The 21,706-nt window shown below is 34.8% G+C and overlaps 1 protein-coding gene across 1 annotated transcript; it reads right to left on the reverse strand.

Annotated features, from left to right (window-relative positions):
* Positions 1–468: 468 nt before the first annotated feature.
* LOC142616684 (uncharacterized) lies at positions 469–20,606 on the reverse strand. Its single transcript, XM_075789479.1, has 9 exons — positions 19,514–20,606; positions 17,897–18,575; positions 15,636–16,155; positions 2,451–2,519; positions 1,957–2,198; positions 1,563–1,653; positions 1,303–1,392; positions 683–865; positions 469–558 (listed from the first exon to the last, which is right to left on the reverse strand). The coding sequence occupies exons 1-9, from the start codon at positions 20,604–20,606 to the stop codon at positions 469–471; spliced, it is 3,057 nt and encodes a 1,018-aa protein (XP_075645594.1).
* Between the last annotated feature and the right edge of the window lie 1,100 nt (positions 20,607–21,706).

The following is a 21,706-nucleotide window of genomic DNA, read 5'->3' on the forward strand; positions in this document are numbered from 1 at the left end:
TGCCTTTGTGTCCTATTTTGTGTCCACCTGTCCCACAAGTGGGAGCTCTTCTAGCACGTTGCGGTCTACCTCGTGGGGGTGAGGGCTGATGAGGGGGATGCTCGTCCGGTACATTAGTATCTGGTTGTAGAGTGTCAATCCCAATTGGAGGTCCTAGAGGGTTAGATGAGGATGAGGTAGGTGGGTAATGATGCTCTGTGTACAGGCCAGGAGTGGGGATCATTGTCATGGGTTCAGTACGGGGTGGGTCTATGGGCAAACTGGGTGCATTGGAGCTGGTGGATGGGTTTGAGGGTGTCTCGGGGTGCATAGGAGGGGTCAACTGAGAATGAATACCAAGATCGAAACTGGGCTGCGAAGGTGGGGTGGATGAAGGGACCTCGGGCTGAGGAGATGCATCTACCATGGGTGGAGGGACCTCGGGCTGGAGAGATGCATGCGGGATGGGTGCAGGTATCTCAAGACTACTTACAACCCGAGTGGTTGTTGCACACCGACCACGGCCCCTAGCTGCACTTGTCCTTTGGCTTGCTGTAGCAGGCCGACCACGGCCCCTAGCTGCAGTTGTGCTTGGGCTTGCTATAGCAGGCCGACCATGGCCCCTAGTTGCGCTTGTGCTTGGGCTTGCTGTAGCAGGCCCACCACGGCCCCTAGCTGCAGTAGCACGGGTCGGTGTACGTACGGGTGCTGCACTTGTGCTTGGGGTTGCAATAGTTGCTGATTCAGTCTCATGCCCATTATTTGCCTCCCCATTTGGTGCAGGACCACCACCAAGCCCAACCAGATCATTTAGGACGCGTCGGACATGGTTGTGGGCTCGGCTGCCTACAGGAAGCATCTCCAACAACGCTAAATGGCTTTCAATCTAAAACCGAGAAAGAACCAGTACAATTAGATTTGAGACATTTACGTATCAATTGTAGAATGGATAATATAGTACTTATTAATCTACCCAAATACTCAACTAAGATATATCTAATTAGAACACATTACCGATATATCTAATTTTACGCTATTGCGGTCGACATACTTTCGAGTGACTGGACGGTACCAGCGGTAATAGTCATGATCGCGAGGCATCTCACCAGTCTAAGGAGGTGCATGGCAAAGTCGTTGTTGTCTCATATCCCATGTAAGGATATACGGTCCATGCTCCTCCCTCCAATTCTTTTCCACCTTCCCATGCAAGTCTATTCTATGCAGTCTTTCATCGTACACAACATGGTCGGGCCGCTCTTGCGCCAACCCAAACTGACGAAGGACACGATCTGGGTGGTGTATCTCTACTATGCAAAAACACACAAGTGGCACCCTTGTCGTCCACGTATCCCTCCATGCAACGCAAAAGTCAGGAAGGTGGCCGAAGTCTGCCTCATATGGCTGCCACACAATCTACAATAGAAACAAAAAACAATTATCATAACATCAAGTTTATTAAAACAAGGGAGAATACATAGATAAAGGGAAAAACAAAAATTAAAACAGAAAATGTGTTAAAGGATGAAACAATCATATTCTTAAGGAAAATTAACATAACCAAACAGAATTTTTGTTTGCAATACTTGGTCCGGCTGCATTCTAACTAATTGCTCGCGATAGTGGATCAAGGCCATGCTGGATGGCCTACTCTTCGAGCTTGGCACCCACACCCACCTACAATTACAAGCGAATAACATAAGATAAGATAATACCCATGTTATAGTTACTAAGAAGAGTACATTGCAAAACACACACAATATCAGAAAAAATACTTACTTAAATGCAAGTGGAGCATATGGCCATGGGCCATAATCACATCCAGGTGGGGGCTCTATCCTCGGGCACAAGAATGGCAACCTTGCCCATGCCCAATACTAGACCAATGTGCACGCCCCACCAATTTGCGATGCCCCTTTCTCACTTGCCCGACACAACTCTCTGTACAACCAAGCCAAGCAACCACTACCCCAACTATACTGTGGCGGATCACGAAGGTCACGCAGGAACGCCAAGAACATCAAATGCACCCTATCTCCCGACTTGTCCATGAAAAGCTTATCCCCTAGCAGCGCTAAAATATAGCACCGAGCATACTTGTGTATCTGTATCTCCGTTGCGTCATGAGGCAGTGGCGCTGCAATGGCATCAACAAGGCGGCTGATGAGAATTCTTTGCCCCACCAAAGTTTTGTTGTCATTCGCCGGAGTAGAACCAAGCAACTCCATGCACAGATCTCACCAATCCCCATCCACCACAGCAGTCGGCCCAACCAAGACCTCACCGTCTATAGGAAGTCCGAAAATGACCTTCACATCTTGTAGGGTGATTGACATCTCACCATGTGGAAGATGGAACGTATGCGTCTCCGGCCGCCATCGCTCAACTAGGGCCGAAATTAGGCAATGATCTATCTCTCTAGAAGGGGCCCTAAACAATCCTTCCAGCCTTAGCAACTTGATAATGTCAATCACCCGATTATCTCCCATCTGAATGCTTGCCATCTCCTTAGTGCGACCACGGCACGTAAGTGGGCCCGGGTCCTGCAAAATCCATAAAAATTATAGCGGTTGTTACAACTACAAATTGTGTTTTGAAAGAACTTGCTAACTAAAAGTCAAAGACAACGTAAAAATTAAAGCGGTTGTTAGAACTAGATATTTCACCTCACCATTCCAAATGTCCTCTGATCGATGATATCGTTGTCACATCAACAATGACTCATCAAGTGGACCAGGGTACAAGATCTGTGGCTCGTCATCAATCTGAGGCTCCATACTGCAAACATTCAGATACTCAACTGTGAGATCATTAATAGTGTGGGGGCAAAGGAATGCTATTCTACATGCAAGGAAATGTGACTAAACATGAGATAGATCCCCATTCAAAATAAGACTATATATTGCAACATCTCAAAATGGAATACAGAAAAAACTAGTTGGGACAAAGGGAGGAATTATTTAATAATGGGCAATCTATAAGCATTGGCATAGTGAGAAACTATTCTTGGCAGCAAGTTTAAATGGGAATGCTAAAACAAGAGTTTTTGGATACTTATAATTGAAATGTGTTTTGATGTTATGATGCCCTTGAAACTCAAACTCTGTTTTATGACACCAATGCACCCATCTGTATACCGGAAAACCAAGCTCAACATGATGAACTGAACAGATTAAGGTGATTGTCAAATTGTTAAGGTAAAGTTTAAATCCAAAGAGATTTGTTTAATCTTCTGAAGACAGCAGTGTGACAGTCTAACAGATGTTGTCTGTTAAACTTAAAGAGTAGTTAGAATTATCTTGCCTAGTATACTAAGAAATTTTCATATAATTGATACAAATACACCAATTTGATTTTGTGGATAGGGGGAAGTTGAGTTTTAATGTCATTTTAATATTTTTAATGTCAATTTGGGCAGGTTGAAGATGCGAAATGTGTTATAAAATTATAGACAATGCTTATAGTATCACTATCATATCTTGGAAATAAGTTGACCAAGAATGGTCGTCTTACCATTTGTTTCTAGATGCCCAAGATGAAATTAGATTAAGATCATTACAGTCACATTTCTGAAATGAAATGTTTTCAGAGCAAAGTGCTAGACTTGAAAATCAAGTTGCCATATGTGCATTTTCTATGATTTTTTCCCCATAAGTTTCATATAAATTGGTGCTTCCTAAAACATGTTCTATATGGCTTATAGCATCTCTTATTTGCTTGCAGGGTAGTCACTCTGATATTGATGCAAAACAAAGCGATGTCCTTATAAGGTATCAAAACTCAAAAGCACAAAATAATTCACAATTTTTTTTCTTTAAATTTTCCATAGAACAAAATAAGGTATCAAAACTCAAAAGCCCCAATTTTTTTTAAAAAAAATTCATAATTATAACCCAAGAACAAAAATAAAAGCACAAATTTCTCTAATTTTGAGCCCAATGAAGAAATTTGCATCATTCTTACGCATTTTATAAGTATTACACTTTGGAAGAGTTCTGCAACATTTGCAACCACCCCATAACAAAGATTTTACTAACATTAATCCCAACAACTAAACACATATCAAGCATTATTACCCAGAAACCAACAAAAACAGAGACAAAAATAGAATATGCCAGCAACCCAAATCATACAACAAGTAACAAACCAAATTCGTCTAACTTAAATCTTACACTAACAAGAAAAACTAAAGCACTAACAACAAAAATTATCAAACACAAACACGTGGCAAAACCAAGATGGAATAATTATTTAAAAAGCTCAAAAACATACCTTCAAACTTCCGTTGGTAGGGACAAAAGGGATTTTGAAGGATCGCCTGAAGCCGGTTGTGAGGAAAGAGGAGACCGTTTGAGGGTGAGGGTGAGGGTGATTTTCGTTGAACGCCGAGGGGTTGAGGGTGACTGGTTTGGGTGTTTGAGTGAGAGTGTTTGAATTTTGAGTGAGAGTGTTTCAGAGAGAGCGTTTGAGAGATTGAGAGAGTGTGAGTGTTTGAGTGAGGTTGAGAGAGTGTGATTGTTTCAGTGAGGGGTTTGAAAGTGGGCGTGTGTAGATTTCAAGTCTTATAAACTCGATTTCTACGTGGCTACACGTGGAAAATTTGTCCACGTAATGGTATTGACGAACACTGCAAATCGAGTTTATAAAACTCGAGATGCTAGTTTCCTACATTCTTTTGCACAGTGACAACTAACGAAAATGTTAGATATTGAATGGTAAATGGCAACAAAATTCTCAGTAAGTTTTAATTTCTTGAAAACTTGAGGATGGTGCTAGAGTATGACCATGGGTGCAACTTTTTCAATCTCTGACCCAGGGAATCAACTAATCGCTTATCTTATTGTCTTCATATAGGTTTGCCGTCAATTTAGGGATTTGTTGAAATCAAGGAAACAGTCTAAATGATCAAATTCTACCTAAATTGTTATTAGGATTTTTTTTCTTCAGTTTCTGGGTTTTGTTCCTTTGCTTTCATGAGTTTCAGTTTCATCAGTGCCGACTCAACCATTGAGCCAAATAGGCAACTGCCTAAGGCTCCTAATAAAAAAAGACCCCTAAATTTTTACCAATAGAGATATTCTTATACCAATAGAAGTATTAATTAAGTCCTATATATTCACCAATAAATAAAAAGTAGTTTTTTATCATAGAAAAACCAGTTAAAGAAAAATATTTTCATTGGATGGATCAATCATTTAATCTCTCACATGTAAATATTAAAAGAACTCATTAATTTGTAAATAAATTTATACTCAAATTCTATTTAGAAATAACAAATATATAACTTTATTAAACTTTTCAATCATATTTTTTTAGTATTTAGTTACTTCATTCAATAAATAGTGTTTGTTTTTGTTTTATAGTCATTGAGTAATGCAATGAGTTTGTTTTAATTTGTAATTTTTTTTCTAAAAAAATAGATTTTAAATGAAAAACCAAAATTTAAATAAATATTCTATTAATATTCAAAGTATAAGAATAGATCTCGCTTAAAGTTGTCGTTTTAGGCCTCACAATATCTTGAGCCTGCCTGAGTTTCATGTTCTTTTTTTTTTTTTTTTCTAGTTTGCTATTTGGGTTATTAGAGAAGAAGAGAGAGAAGGCAATCGAGCAAACATAGGCCAAGAAGGGATAAGATTTTTCAAATCCACAATGTTTACAAGGTTGCCCATGACTCATTCCCCAATAGGTATTTCCCAAAAATAAAAAATTTTGCTTGTATTTTCACGCTATGAGAAGTCCTTGCTTTTACGAATGCAAGTACATGATGTTGAGTGCTTCCTCTAACTTTATAGAGCCCACATATAAATCACATGGGATATCACCATTCACCAACTAAACACTTCTCTTAACTTGTGTCAAATCCACTTGTTAAGGGCTTGAGTGAGTTTGGTTGATAGATGATACCATGATGTTATATTAATCTACAACAGATTTGAAACAATAACCCTGATTTTGACGCTAAGAAGAAATGCAAGCCTTTTGTTGTAAAAATAGTCTCTGTCACATTCCATAGTTGGTAATGATAAATACCTATAAGCCATTACTTTTAGTTGCAGAGAAATTATGAATCTATCAACTATCGAACTATTAGACTAAGGCAAATAACATTTGAGCTGATAATGGATTTTTCTTTGCATGTTTCCCTCATTGGGCACATCTCTTTGGCCTGTTTAGTTTCCCATGAATCAAAACCATTCATATTTTGTATAATACTACATTCAAAAATTGTCACTATATTGGATAGAATGACTTATTTGTGCAAATTCATGAAATGCCACTCCAATTTTTTTCATTGAAACAAGTAATATGATTTCACGTTTGGGCTATGTTTTATGCTGCATCATTTGTTGTTTGAAATAAGTTAACGGTTTTGTGTTTCACTATAATGTGGATTTTAGCAAAAGATCTTTAATTTTTTTTTTTTTTTGAGAAAATTGGATTTGATAGAGTATGATGAAGTACCAACCCCGACATTGTCCATAGAGGTCGTCCAGGACAAGGCCAGCGAAGCAAGGATTATGGAAACCTTGTCAATAACTATCTCGTCCATGGAGGAAGAATCTTGGACAAGATTCATATGATCAGGGGACAAAACTGCGTCGTCTCGTCCTGAAGAGCCACAAACCTCGTCCTGAACAAAGGCCGTCCATAGGGGGAACGACCTTTGTTCCTAAGCGTGGTACACTCAACAGGAAGATCCTCGGATGAGGCCTTCACACTTAGAAAAATTCCCAAGTGTGTGTTACAACTCCTTATTACACGCATAACTTCCAGTGACCGTTATATGAGAAGTATATAACTCCTAAGCAGTTGTGAAAGTTATCTTTGAACCCTCTCACCTCCTCGAATCTAGGGGAGGTTACAAGTTTGATAATTGCCTTTAGGACACTATATAAATGCCCATTCAGACAAAACAAAGGTACGCATGACATTCCTAAAAAGTTGGAACTCCAAAGTTATAGAAAGAAAACTAACTTTGCCATCAGAGGGTTCTTGGCCGGCAACCCCGGTCACCTTTGATTGCATTTCTTTTCTTTTTTAGGCCATCAAGATAGCGAGTAGTCCTTTCAAGTCCGAAGCATCCAGCCTACTGATTTTCATCGCATCATCAGGTTTGAATTCAAAATGGCTTGAGAGTGAGGTTATGATTAGTTCAAAAACCCTTTTATGATTGTCCTGTCCTGTATGCATATAAGCATGCAAGGTTGTGTGTATTTTTTCCAGGGGGAATAATTAATTTCATTAAATGTCTTTTTTATATTTGGAGGGTATTTTTTTAAAATTGTAGGTTTGGAGAATTGATAGGTTTTTACTTGAGTTCTTCTATGATGCAGAAGGTACATTTTTGATGTGTCACAGTACGCATTCTTTGGCAAAGATGTTGTTGAGTTGGGGGGTTGCCATTCTTCATCGCTTGGAGTTTTTAAAATTGTTAGAGATGTTATTACTTTAATTTTAGGAGTTTCCCTCTTACCTATTTTCTTTATTTGGCCCTTTGTTTTACTAATCTACTTAAATTTTGTTCTTTTAATTCAAGGTTTTCTAAGCTAGGTTTGATCTCATTGAAATAAAAAAATTTCTGAGCAAGGTATGCTTCTTTAGTTTTAGATATTAATTTTTGTGTGTCAATGTCTTTTAATTACTGTTTTATTTGTATATTTAGCTACTATAGTTTCTTTTTTTGTGTATATTGTTAATTTTTAATTGTCTTGGTTGTTTGTAGTTCTTTTGGGCACTAATATATATTTGTCTCAATTTCGTGATACTTTGACAAAAAATTTTCTTTCATTGTTGCTTTTAATTATTTTTTATATAGGTTTGGGAAGAATTTTAGACTTGCATTTTCTTTTTTTTCTTTTTTTTTTTCAGCTAAAAGTAATTGCCTCTTTGCAGTAACAAATTTTCAGCTGAGGTTTTGGTTTTTCTTTCATCAAGCCAGAGCAATCGTGGTAACTCTTGTTGCAACTATTGGCTCGCAAGAAGTAATGGGAGGACATGCACTGTTATAGCAGTGATTTATCTAGAGAGTTTAGTTTGATTTGCATTCTGGTTATCGAAATGTTCCCTCAAACATCACTATGTTAGCTTTTGAAGTTACTATTGCTATATAATTTTTTTTTTCTTTCAATGGCCTATTGTAGTAATTGTAGAAATTGTTATCAATTGAGTAAAAGGATTCGGGGTGTGCAACGATTTGCTATACAAGATCTGATGATTAGTAAGTATTTGGTTCCAAGAATACTAAAGCCAAGAGTGTGAAGTAGTTGCAGATTTTTTTTGGGCTGTTTGCTTTTGTGGCCAAATGTCAATTGGGCAAAAGCTTTTTATGGGATGTTATGCATCTAAGTATGCATCAAAAATGTGTTTGGCATGGTAGCAGTATGAAATTGAGACAACTGATAATAAAATTGAAAATGGGGAAATGATTTGTTTGCACTTTAGAAGCAAGTTAAATCTAGATTAAAGGATCATATAGAATAATTGTTCAACTTTTTCTTTCAATTTTTTTTTTTTGTTGAAAAATGTGATACAAACCTCAACTGGTGTAAAATTTCATTTTGGTAAACTTTATTGACAATAACGCCTCTCTAATTGGCCATTGAAACAAAAGTCCATAAATATTAACCTTAAACACATTCAATCTAGAGAAACTCTACTCTTAAGAACTTTTCACGGTTGTGTTTACCCATACTCTTTTAGACCCAAACACATTATATCTTAAAAAAAGTTTTAAATGATATTAAACTATAGATTTACAACTCAAAATGATGTTACACCTCTTTTCTTCTTTTTGATTTTTAATTTTAATTTTAATTTTAATTTTCAATAGAATGTAATCTGCTACACAATGATTAGCGACTAGTAATATAGAATAAAATAAATATTAAATAATTACTCTTTGTAGAATAAAAGAAATATTAAATCTATTTTTCAATAGCTTTCCTGTGCATTGCACGGGTTTGCGACTAGTAATAATAAAAAGTTAAAAAAGTTGTTGTTAACGGGTATCTTATGGTGCACATTAACACAACCCATGTTTTATATTTCTTGTAACGACCCAAAATCATAAGCAATAAAAGTCTATTCAATTTGAATAATCCATAAAAAATATTAAATAAAAGAAAGCGGCAAACCTAAAATCTCATCACAAATGTCAGAGCTCTAATCCACCAAAGACAAAACATCCTCAAAATAATTCTCCAGTACAATGTTTAATGCCATAAAAATAATAATAATAATATCCTCAGTTTCACAAAATAATTTGTAACTGTTGCCTTTCAAGAATCTCTACTCCAATAATCCTTCTAATGTATATATAAATGGAAAATAAAGGGTGGGGGTGAAATAACTCAATAAGTGGAATTCACTAACATTGGGGTGTGGGAACAAACCTTTCAAATAAATAATTCTTACAACAAATTCATAACTTGTAACTTATCAATATTTTATCATCAAATATTTCATTTAAAAGAAAATATCTTCATATTGTAAGCCATCATAATACATATACCAATACCATCATATAAATAATTTCCTAGGATTTTCTCGTGGTCAACGTTTAAACCTCGTTGACAGGGTTGTATTGTCCCCTTTTAGGACTAGAACCTTCTTTACATCCCTTTTCTTAAGGATGGATCCTTTGGAACCTAAAGGTGCACTCCCTTGCTAAGGAACTTCATTTTTGGATCCTCAATAGTATAGTCTCTTGCTAAGGAGCTATCAAATGTTTACTATCCCCTTTTCTAGGACCGTCCCCTGCTAAAGACTAGCTGCAATATGATTGTCCCTACTAAGGACTAAATACAATATTGAGCTTTTTATCATGACTTGCCATAGGTTTTCAAAACACATTTCAATATTCTCACAAAAATAATCCATTCATAATTCTCAAAATATAAAGATATATTCACACATACAAGTTTAAATAAATTTAGGTTGTCCCACAAGATTTTCATAAAACGAATAGTCAATGTGCACATCAAACATTTATAAAATATCAATTTATATATAGAATATCAACATATTTCTTTGATATAGAATAGTTTAATAATCAACACTATTTTGGGAAACCCCCCCAAAATTAGTAAACACCACTTACTTCTTAGTTGCAAAAATAAAAGAAATCAACCAAAATCCCATCACTAGGTCCTTCACCAAGAATCTCAAAACCTAGAAACATAAGGAGCAAACCTATTAATAACAAGACCTATCGCAAAGTTTATCATCAAATTTGTCTCCAAAATCGAATAGGATCCCCTAAAACAAATCAAATGCACTAAAGCCTAGCTTGCCCAACCTAAGACAAGTACCAATTTCCAAACGGGAACCAAACAAGCATACAAACTCATAGTGCCACAACACAAAATCAAAACATTTTAATTCTCCATTACAAGCAATGTGCACATATAAACATAACATAACATAAAACACATCAATTCATAATAGGGGTAGCATATCTCATGAGTTTCCCTTTAGAGCACTAAATGATTAAACCATACCATTATTCGACTTAACTAAGAAAAACACATGTCAAAGAAAGCACATGAATTTACAAACCAATCCATTCAACAAAGATTTGAAGTAAATTCCACAAAATCCCAGCATTTTCATTGCACCTTTAGATTCAATACACAGTAGGTAAGCCATTTTGTAAAAATTGTTTGGTCCATGAAAAGTTATCCGATTAACTTGAAATTAAATAGGTATAAGCTCTTATATGTGTAGTATGCACCATAAAAAATTCAGCCTAAAAAGATTGTTTTGTAATTTATTAAAAATCATGTATTGCAGCTGACTCAAATCTATCAGGGACAGATTTACAATTCCAAAATAAAATTACTATAATCTTAATACTATGCCAAAAACTTTCAGACTTGATTAACCTCAAAGCTACATGTTTTAGCACATGATAACAACTATGAATACAACCAATAACCTCATATAATAGTCATCACAACACGAGTCAAGAAATTTGATCTTCTAACTCATATAGGTAATTTACCAAACACTTGACATGCAACAAGCACATGCTCACATCCACATATGTCAAAGCCAATCAAATGCAAAGGAAACACTTTGGAATCAACTCATGCAACAACAAAACCCATATAGCTGCTCTAGGAAACCAAACCTTAAATATCCATTAGTAAAATGAACAACCAAAACACCCCATCAAAGCAAACACCCCCAAATAGTTTGAAATTTTTGGATTTAATAAAAACTCTTGCTGCCCAAATCCTCATAACCCTCTAAACTCCCAATACTCACCAAACTAACAAAGCCCAAAGGATTTCATTGAAAAAAAAAATGACAAAAAACTTAGATTTTTACCTCATCTATTGAATTAACCAAACTCATAGGGATGGTCTTTCCAATGGGTCTGCCAAAATAGCCACTAGAACTCTTGGTGGTTGATTTTGATTGGAAAAGAACCTTCCATGAGTCGGCCAAGATAGAAATTTAAGAGGCAAAAGTGAATAAACTTCACATGAGGATGAGAGAGAGGATTTTTGGCCATGGGGAATGGGAAGACTAGAGGAAAGAGGGAAAGGTGATGGGAGGCCTCACTTTAGAAAAATAAAGGAAGAAGCCAACGTGGGTTACATATAAGGCTAGGGCTAGGCTTGGGTCTTATCACAAAAATGCCCCCACTTAAATAATTTCCAAAACAATCCTTTTATTTGTTTATTTATTTTGTAAAGGCTGGGGTGTTACATTTCTTTAACTTCACCCACCCATTATCCTCTGACTTGCGACTTAGACTTAAAGTCTGTTTGGAATTCGTTTATTTTGTTGAAACTGAAAACTTTTTGCTAAAAGTACTGTAATTAAAGGTAAAAGTTGGCTGAAATAGTACAGTAAAACCCATGAATGGTACCAAAATGTGCAGTGTGACCCATGTATAGTAGCAAAAATAAGCTAAATAGTAAAATAAGTTGTCAAAAATAATCTTTGCCAAACGGATACTTAGACTCTCATCTTTTGACTTTTGTGTAATTGTGTTGTTTGGCTCTTGTCTCTTGAGTGGGGGGTTAGTGGTGGATGGGGTCATGGGGCATGGATTGGGCAAAATTGTGGTAGTGGACTAGACTAGTGGGCATTAATGAACAAGACATTATAAAAGACAAAAAAAATTAAATGATGTTTGGCAATGGGGGTGAGCCAAGTGGATGAGACTGTACTTTTAGTCTTTACATTATGCAAAGCAAACTAAGTAGTGGGGTGTGTGCTAGACTACTAGTGGTCAATAAAAAAAACTAATGAAACAGCTAAACAACAATAATTAATACATTTATTGTCTTAAGAAATAATATTTCAAATGAACTTATAGTTTATTGTTTATTCTTTAGCTAGTATTGTGGTCAAATATTTGATAAGGAAACCACATACCCAAGAGTCAACTCTTGTCCAAGACTCATCTTCATCTTTTGAGCAAATTCGTGTTGACTTTAACTTAAACAATCATCATTGTGAATTCGTGTTAACTTAGACAATCATCATTCAAATCTTGGGCTATGGGAAAATACATCATCTTATCATCCTAATAATCACAATGAAATTAAGAAGATTTTTATTTATAAAAAGACCCTTGTCAACCTTGTCTTGATAAATACCCTCTAACAAATTTTTTTGGAAAGACTCATTCATTTAGTTTCGAATGGTACGAAAATAGAAAATGGTTTGAATATAGTATAGACAAGGATGTAGTATTTAGTTGCATATTTTTTGGTTGTTGTTGTCAATATGTGAATTTCTCTTTTAATTAAATTGTGTAATTTATGCTTCTTAAGGACCACCCCGAAAAAAATTCTTAGAGCCGCTACTAATTCCACTTAGCACAATTGGTAAATCTCTGATGATTGAACAAGAGATTTGGAGTTCAATCCCCGTCTACACCAAAAACCAATTGGTTTGTTGGTCTGATGATAAGGAGCCATCATCAGAAATGGACGTCATAAGTTGAAACTCTCTAAAAAAAAAGAGTTGCAGTACGACCCAACAAAAAACGTGTTAGTACTTTATAGGTTAAAAAAAATTAATTAAATAATAGAATATTAGAATAGGATATATTTAATATAATGATTTATCATATATTTACATTATTTATGTTGTGAAATTTTAAAATACTCGCAAGAATACGAACCGTGCCGTAGTATAGTTTGACAAGAACGAGGTCGAACCCACAGGGACTTGAATGAACATAGAAAATTAATTAAATCTTAACCAAATTAATCCTAATCTAGTTTAATAAAAATTGGTTGTTTTGAAAGTAAATAAACTAAGAAAATAATAAAATTAAGCATATAGTTAAACTAAGCAAAAGATATAAAGCAATAAAAAGATAAAAACAATCAAGGGAAAGGAATTAAGGTTTTGGAATCCGCCTTGTAAGTCATATCAGCATATACTTATGATCATTAATTTTTCCCAACTCACTACATGATAATCTAGAAATCAATCTTGCTATCATGGAAAATATTCTCATTAAAACCCTTATTTTAAAAATCAAAAGCATGTTCTTCTTCGCTTCTTAAGTATAAAATCAAATTATCAATTGTATCTATAGCCAAACAAATCACAAGATATATCCAATTCTAAAAATCAAATCATAAATTGTATCTATTGACAGACAAATCACAAGCGATATCCAATTTTGTAATCAAGAATTAATAAACCAAACATTCAATTAATTAAGATAAATCCTAAATTATGAGAAAAACATGATTGAACTCATATCTAGAATCTCATCTTAGTCAATTGATATGAAGCAAGAACAATTTAAATCATTAAAGAACAACTATTGTGGAAAAAATCAAATCACATAAATATTACTAATAATCCTTAACAAGGTTTCATTCTCAACCCTAATTATAAATTTAGCTACTCATAGTAATTAAAATAAAACACAAGAATAAAATACTAAACATTAAACTAGACAAATAAAATAAAACTAACAGTCATGGAAGAAAACCAAAGAAGTAGCCGCACTCTCTAGGTTCAGCCCCCAGCCCTAGCACTAGCCCCCCTTGAATTTTGCCCTAAAGAGCCTTTAAATAGATCAAGGAATCATATTACAAGTTGAATTCCTGTTTGGGAAAATTTTCAGATTTTTAGGCTTCACTTAACCGACAATTTTGGCCCATTTAACATTAGAATTATGACTTTTGGTAAACTAAAAAGTTGTATCCCTCTAAGTTATCTTTCCAGCCCAACTTGAATCATCTCAATTGGACATCTGAGCCGAAAGTTATGCCAAAAATACTAACTGATGTGCAGGCTGGAATCCTAATCCGAATTCAACTTGGATTTGATGCAAATTTCCTTTGATTCTCTGCTCCAATTGGACTTTAATTTAATTGGGTTGGTCTTCTTTAACTTCATCATGGCCCTTGTAAAAGTAAAATCCATTAGCTTTCTTTTTTGCACAAATCCACTTATTTAATTTCATTCTCCTACAAAGGATAAATTCACGCAATAGGATTCAATTAAGTACAAAATTAATTATTCACCACTATTCCAAAACCAAATATAAAATGCATGAATTATCTCAAAATAAGTATGATAATGCTTTCTAACAATGATATAAATATGCAAAATTAAGCTATTATCAATGCACATCAATTTATTTTTATAATTTTAAAATTATTTATTACGTCATCGATTCAACCACTAGTTCAACCTCGGTTGGACCATAAAACTAGTGTGTGAGACCAGGAATTTGGTGCTCTAAAAAAAGAGAGATTTTTGGTGTGCTTTTTAGGGCACCTCTCTTTTTGGGTAAGTGGTGTGAAGTTGCCACTTATTTTTTATACAAAAAAAAAAGAAAAAAGAAAATACAAATTTACATGATTGAATTGCCTCATTGTTATTGATTGGATAAAAATAAGTACAAGTTTGATAAATTGAAGATTACATGGTTTTGGATCCTAGTTACAAACTACCAAAAATACATGGCTTTTGTCCTAGTTAAAAACTACCCGAAATAAAAATAAAGACAAGGCATAGATCTACATATCCAAAAGAACTAAATTCGAAGGCTAGGTTACGGAATGAGAAAGTGTTAGACACTCATTCCGCCCAGACAAAGTCTGGTCTTCTAGACTCTTGTGACCAATGTACCCTTTTTATGCATGCTATGAATGACATGTTGCACATATGAACAAAACCAAATCACGTGAATTTATTTAAGAATACATCCTCTTCTTTGTAAAAAAATTTAGATATGTTTCTGTGATTAAAAAAAAAATTGATTTTGGTTTAGAAAAATCAGATATGTTTTTTGAGAACTTGACAAAATTGTTTTTAATTTGTAAAAATACAAATCTATTTTGTAATAATAAGAAAAATCAAATTTATGTATTGAAAAAATCAAATCTGCTTTTATATGTTCAAAAAATACGAAAAAGGTTTCTTAAGAAGAGAATTTCATTCATGAAATAAATTCATACTACATGTATTAAATAAGACAAACACAACTATTCATGATCCTTTTTTACTTCCAAAATCTGCTATGTTCAAAAAAATCAGATCCGTATCTAATGAAGATACAAATCAGTTTTTATTTTGAAAAAATCATGTTGGAACATCCATATCCATGAGGTGCCTATTATTTAGGCCGTCTTGGCTATTATTTTGGCCGTCTTGGAATTACTTACATGGTTGTAAGTGTCATTTATGGATTTCAGCAGGGCAGGCTTCAAAGGACCTGAAGCTGAATCGAGGGATTCCAAACATGTGATCTTGTTGGTGAGTGCCGTGCTAAGGTAAACTCTTGCATCGGCTACTTTCCCTTCATTTAAGGGTGCTTCATTGATTCGGGACACTGATCTTTGTAAAGAAGACACAGTGATTTGGTTGTGTTCCGTGCAGTCCTGGATGGTTCCTCTTTGTTTTTCTATGATTTTTTTTGGGTCTTTGGCCTCAGATAGCACAATGGAAATCTTTTCAGACGCGTTTATGGCAGTTTGGAGGGTGAAAACGATGTAGTAGCTAGTCGGTGTTGTTTGGACTGCTATCATTTGGTATATCTTTGATAGCAAGTTCCAATGTGTCAAGGCAGATATCTGAATATGGTGTGGTTTTGCAGATTTTATGTAAGAAAATTCCTGAGAAGTTGTGGAAGAAGAAGAAGAAGAAGAAGAAGAAGAAGAGTTGAGAGCCCATGTTCTTGACAAGCTGAGTGTAGATAGGAGAAAAAGAGGTATCAGAATATTGGAGGTGGAGGAAGCCATAAAGTTTGTTGAGACAAACTGAAGTGAAGACTGATCGAATTACATTATATAGACTTTGACAGCACCAGGTAGTAATATGACAATGCTATATACTCCTATGTTTTTAAAATTTTACGGGAAATCAGTGGAGAGATTGAATACTTGGAACCTGGAAAATGTTAACGATCACTTTGTTCTTTTATTAATTTATTTGTCTACTTCTTTTCCCCATTTGGTGGTTTATTTTATCAGAATTCAGGAGTGGTGGGTGGAAGACTGGAAACTCCAGCTTAGATCAATCTAAATCTCCTATCGGAGACAAAATGCGAGATAAATGTGAGTGGGACTCTTGCAGCATACATAGGTAACTGAGCATGAAAAATTATTGGGTGCTCTTGAAACACAACTATGTTTTTAAGGTACAAAATGAGTGTTTTTGTTTTCAGTCTACGTGGTATTTTGGTTAATTTTTAGGTTTGAGGGATATTTTGGTCATTTTTTAGATTTAAGCGGTGTTTTGGTTAATTTTTAGGTTTTAAGGGTATTTCGGTCATTTTTTTAGGTTTCTAGTGTATTTTGGTCATTTTTAGGTTTTAAGGGTATTTCAGTCATTTTTTTAGGTTTCTAGTGTATTTTGGTAATTTTTAGGTTTCAAGAGTATTTTGATCATTTTTAGTTTTGGGGTATTTCTGTCATGTTTTAGGTTTTGGGAGTATTTTGGTCATTTTTAAGTTTTTGGGTATTTCGATCAATTTTTAGGTCTAGGGAGTATTTTGGTAATTTTAGTTGTTTTTTTTAGCATATTTGGTTTTTTTAGGTTTATGGGGTATTTTGGTAATATAATAGGATTTTAATAGTATTTTAGTCATTTTCAAAATTTAGGGACATTTCGGTAATTTTGATTATTGGATAATTGAGTGGGTTAGGTTTTATCCTTAATAATTGGGTTGGGTTGGGTTTGGATTAGAAGTAATTTGTTAAATATATAATAAATGGGTAAATTAATTTTATGTATTTGCCCACTCCAAACCCACTCATTTAACACTAGACATAACCAACACATATAAGACTCTGCACATATCTTGTCAGAAATTGATTTGCAAGAGCCCAATCACCAATGTTATTACATCTAGTACATCCACGCATGTGCAGAAACTGACTGTTGTATAGTAGCTTTGGTTGTAAAAGTCAAGCGTCAAGGATCAAGAAGCGTTTAAAGAAAGAGCGTGAACTAGCAGTTTTGAGTCTTTCCGCTTGGATATTAAAAAAGAAGACAAAAAGACCTGCCCTAATCTGCCGGAATTGCATCATACGTAATAATATCAAGGGTAAGTAATTAATTGGGCAGATACTATAGTCTATAGACGAAAAGTTTTAAACGTTTTCTCTGATAAAAGTATAGATAAGACCTCCACAAACCATATGGTTGGTTTCTTGTATCAATGTGTATATTCCCCCAGCCACTACATACCATCATAAAAGTAATAAGTGATGAAAATAAATTGGGAATCACATTAAATTCCTAACGTATAGACTTCGTAACATATATAGCATCAGAGAATAGGAGTTCAAACATCAAACTTCAAATCATTAGGAAGCGGTATATAATGCAATCCTTGCATCAATTACCTTTTAAAAAAAAAAAAAAAAAACAATTTGAGTTTATTTTTACCATAAAAAGGGAAGGCAAATCCATTTAATTTAACCAAAACTCGCAAGGAATGATACTTTTTTCCAACCAGTCAACACCCGTAATGAACTGGTACACAGTAAAATTAAATGTATCAAAAATATCCATTATGTGATACCCTAACCAAGTCACTCTGTCATCTGTTGATGAGCCAGGTCCTTTATTATCATACTCCCCATAATACAGAGTGTCTAATCCTTGATTATCATCATTGGACCACTGCGTCCATCCAGCTGGGTCAATAAAGTTGTCAATGTAGGATACTAGGTAGACTGTTCGAGAGTACATCCTCCATGGCCTTCCTAGGTAGCTTTTTACGCTAGAGTGCAAATCATCTTCAGCTAAAATATTACAATCCTGGAAAGAGATTCCAGTTGTCTCATCTGGGCTGTTACGAGACTGTGCTGTGATGACCGTGAATTGGCCAGACATTGGCATTCTTGAAACAATGTCACACGATTGAAATACAACTGCTGCATTCCCAAATATGAAATCTATAGTGCCCCTTATGTCACATTCTCGGTAGAATTGTCGAAAGGAATGGACATACAATGTATTCTCGTAACCAATGATGGAGCATTTGTACAATGCGACAAAGTCCGCATTTACTCTCAAAGCAACAGCTTGATGTTTCTCTCTTCCAGCTTTGTTCTCGATACGTATGTCTCGAGCCAAAAAGCCTTCTCCAGACACTGCTGTAGTTCAATTTATTATATATTACTAATTAGTTACAAGTAAAAGAAAAAGGAAACTTAGAAAAATTCTTAACTTAGTTCTAATTTTATCACAAAAACATATAAACTAATGTGACTTGATATATGAATGGTGTCACTTTAACAACAAATAAAGAAGTGTCTGAATTGTTTTTTTAGATATGCTAGGGGTGCCACAAATTCTGCTATGTAACTTTTATAAATTGATGTCACCAATCACAAAAAAAAAAAAAAAAAAAACAATTTAGTGAGTTCCAGTTATGTTAACTAATAAAGTCTCTGATAGTTGAATAAAAGATTTGAGATTTAAACCCCGCCTACATTAAAAACTGATTAGTGTTTTGGTCTAATAATAAAGAGTTATCATTAGAAGTGAACACCATATGTTGAAACTCTTAAAAAAAAAAAAGCAATTCAAGGCAATTATTTATTATGTTTTTGAAATTCAATAATAAAATTCATTACTATATCAATTATGTAGTAAAATTTATAATATTTTAACAATTTTTTTTTTTGTTATTTGTTACATCTCAGTTTGTAATATTCATGTAGTAAAATTTCTAATATCCCTAACATCAATTAAATACTTAAGTATATCCCAACAAATTAAAGTTTATGTAGCGCTCAAACTTAAAATTTAGAGTATTGTAGCTTAATTGGCATTTTTTGGTGTTTCAACAAATATGCCTAAGGTTCAAATCTCTCCTCCGGAATTATTTTATTAAAAAAACAAAAACTTAATTAGTTAACAAAAAGGCACTATTTCATGAATATGCATTGTGCCTCACAAGTACAACTTACAAGATTAAAAAGAAAAAAAAAGAAGGTAAATTAGTTAGGGAGGGACACAAATTATTAGATATATAAAAGTAAAACAAAAGGCATGCTTGCAATGCAATTGAAGAAATTAGCTAACATACCAAGAGTTGCAGAGCTGAAAGTGGTCCAGCCATCTACCACGCTTCTATTACCAGTAATGATAGTGGCATCGGTTCCGTCTCCACGCAGAAAAATGTTTAGCTTGTAACTTGGGATTACCACATTTTCCTCATAAACCCCTTGTTTCACATAAATCTCTGTTTGATCATTGCTATTGTTTGGAGCAAAGTTGATAGCATCTGTGATGGTGTTGAAGTTTCCAGTTCCATCAGCTGCCACAGTCAGCAGTAACTTGCTCGGATCATATTCACTCCCCAATAACCGAGTCCGCCTCTCTAATTTCTTTGAAATCCATGTTGGAACACCCACGTCCATGAGGTGCCTATTATTTTGGTCGTCTTGGCTATTATTTTGACCGTTTTGGCTAGACAGAATTGAAAGAGAATTACTTACATGCTTGGAAGTGTCATTTATGGATTTCAGCAGGGCTGGCTTCAAAGGACCTGAAGCTGAATCGAGGGATTCCAAGCATGTGATCTTGTTGGTGAGTGCTGCGCTAAGGTAAGCTCTTGCATCGGCTAGTTTGCGTTTATTAATGGGTACATCATTGTTTCGGGACACTGATCTTTGTAAAGAAGACAATGTGATTTGGTGGAGTTCCGTACAGTCCTGGATGGTTCCTCTTTGTTTTTCGATGATATTATTTGAGATCCCGGCGTTGGGTAACAGAGTGGAAAGCTTTCTAGACTCATTTATTGCAGTTTTGAGGGTGTAATGGAGGTAGTAGGCCGTGTTGTTTGGACTGGTAGCCGTTGATATGGAGAGTTTCAATGTTTCAAGGCAGACTTCTGGGTATGGCGTGGTTTTGCAGATAGATTCTATGTTGGCAAAATATTCGGAATAGTCCGGAGAAGTTGTGGAAGAGGAACACGAAGAAGAATAAGAATAAGAAGAATAAGAAGTAGAAGAAGAAGACGAAGAAGAAGAAGAAGAAGAAGAATAAGTAGAAGAAGAGGAAGAAGAAGAATAACAAGAAGAAGAAGAATGAGAAGAGTAGAGAGCCCATGTTCTTGATAAGCTGAGTGCAGGGAGAAGCAAAAGAAGTCTGAGAATATTGTTGGTGGAGGAAGCCATCAAAGTTTGATGAGATAAAAATTAAATGAAGATCCACAGAGATTAAGAGGGCCTAATTACTGAGATAAATAATGCCACTGAGAACGTTTAGTCAAAGCTTTAATTGCATGCTTTTTGTTAGAATTTGATTACATAGACTTTTGACGCGTAATAATAGGGTAATCAACGGAGAGATTTGAGTACGTACATGGAGGTTACTTAATTTGTTGTTTATTTTATTTATTTGTCTATTTCTTTACCCCATTGGGAGGTTTATTTGATCAGAATTCAGGAGTGATGGGTGGAAGACTGGAAACTCCCGCTTTGGAACAATCAAGTCTCCTATTGGAGACAAATGTCAGTGGGACTCTTGCAGCGAACATGGGTAGTTGAGCATGGAAATTAATTGGTCGCTTTTCGAATATGTTTACCTAATGTTTACCCCTCTTATTATATTAATGGTAGATTTGAATCTTACCATGAATTGAATTTCTTGAATCTACTACCAATATGAGAAAAGAGAGCATCATGTTATTGTGCTCCACAATAATTAACAAATAATTACTTAGAAGTATTTTTTTTTCCCATTTTAGATTTTTTTTTTTTTTTTTTTTTAGTAAAGAAAATGCATGTGACTAGATAAGTTTGGTGTTTTTTTTTTTTTTTTTAAGAATTAAAAAGGTGGAATCTTAAGAGCAAGTCACTTTCCACTATGATGAGTAAAATTCTAGCACTAATTAGCCCCCACCGACTTCCGGTAATTATTGGATATTCTCATAGTACCATAAATGCATACTCCTCCATCTCACATAATTGTGAGTCCTACTAATTAAATTCATGGTGGAACCCACAATTCATATAAGAGGGGGGGAGTATACATTTATTGTACTCCCGAAATATTCAATAATTTTCCTATCAACCCCAGTACTAATGTGTCTCGTACAACTCAAACCCAAGCGCTAAGGCAAGACAAACAAGTTGCTTGACCAATAGATAGTTTTGAAGTGGAATAGTAGCATACCCTCCCTCCAAATCATTTTAAAAAATAAATAAATTATACTTTTCTCTTGTCCCAAATTGTTAGTTATCTATTCCATATTTGGATGTCCCAAAATGTAGTC

This window comes from Castanea sativa, chromosome 11 (assembly GCF_040712315.1).
Source record: "Castanea sativa cultivar Marrone di Chiusa Pesio chromosome 11, ASM4071231v1".
NCBI lineage: Eukaryota > Viridiplantae > Streptophyta > Magnoliopsida > Fagales > Fagaceae > Castanea > Castanea sativa.

Excerpts from the sequence above, each read along its gene's own strand:
- LOC142616684 (XM_075789479.1), bottom strand. The coding sequence starts at position 20,606 with ATGGCTTCCTCCACCAACAATATTCTCAGACTTCTTTTGCTTCTCCCT. Across the intron at positions 16,156-17,896 it reads ATCATTCCTTGCGAGTTTTG|CTTGTCAAGAACATGGGCTC; the intron begins GTTAAATTAAAT and ends ATCTACACTCAG. Across the intron at positions 866-1,302 it reads GGACGACAAGGGTGCCACTT|ATTGAAAGCCATTTAGCGTT; the intron begins GTGTGTTTTTGC and ends TCTCGGTTTTAG.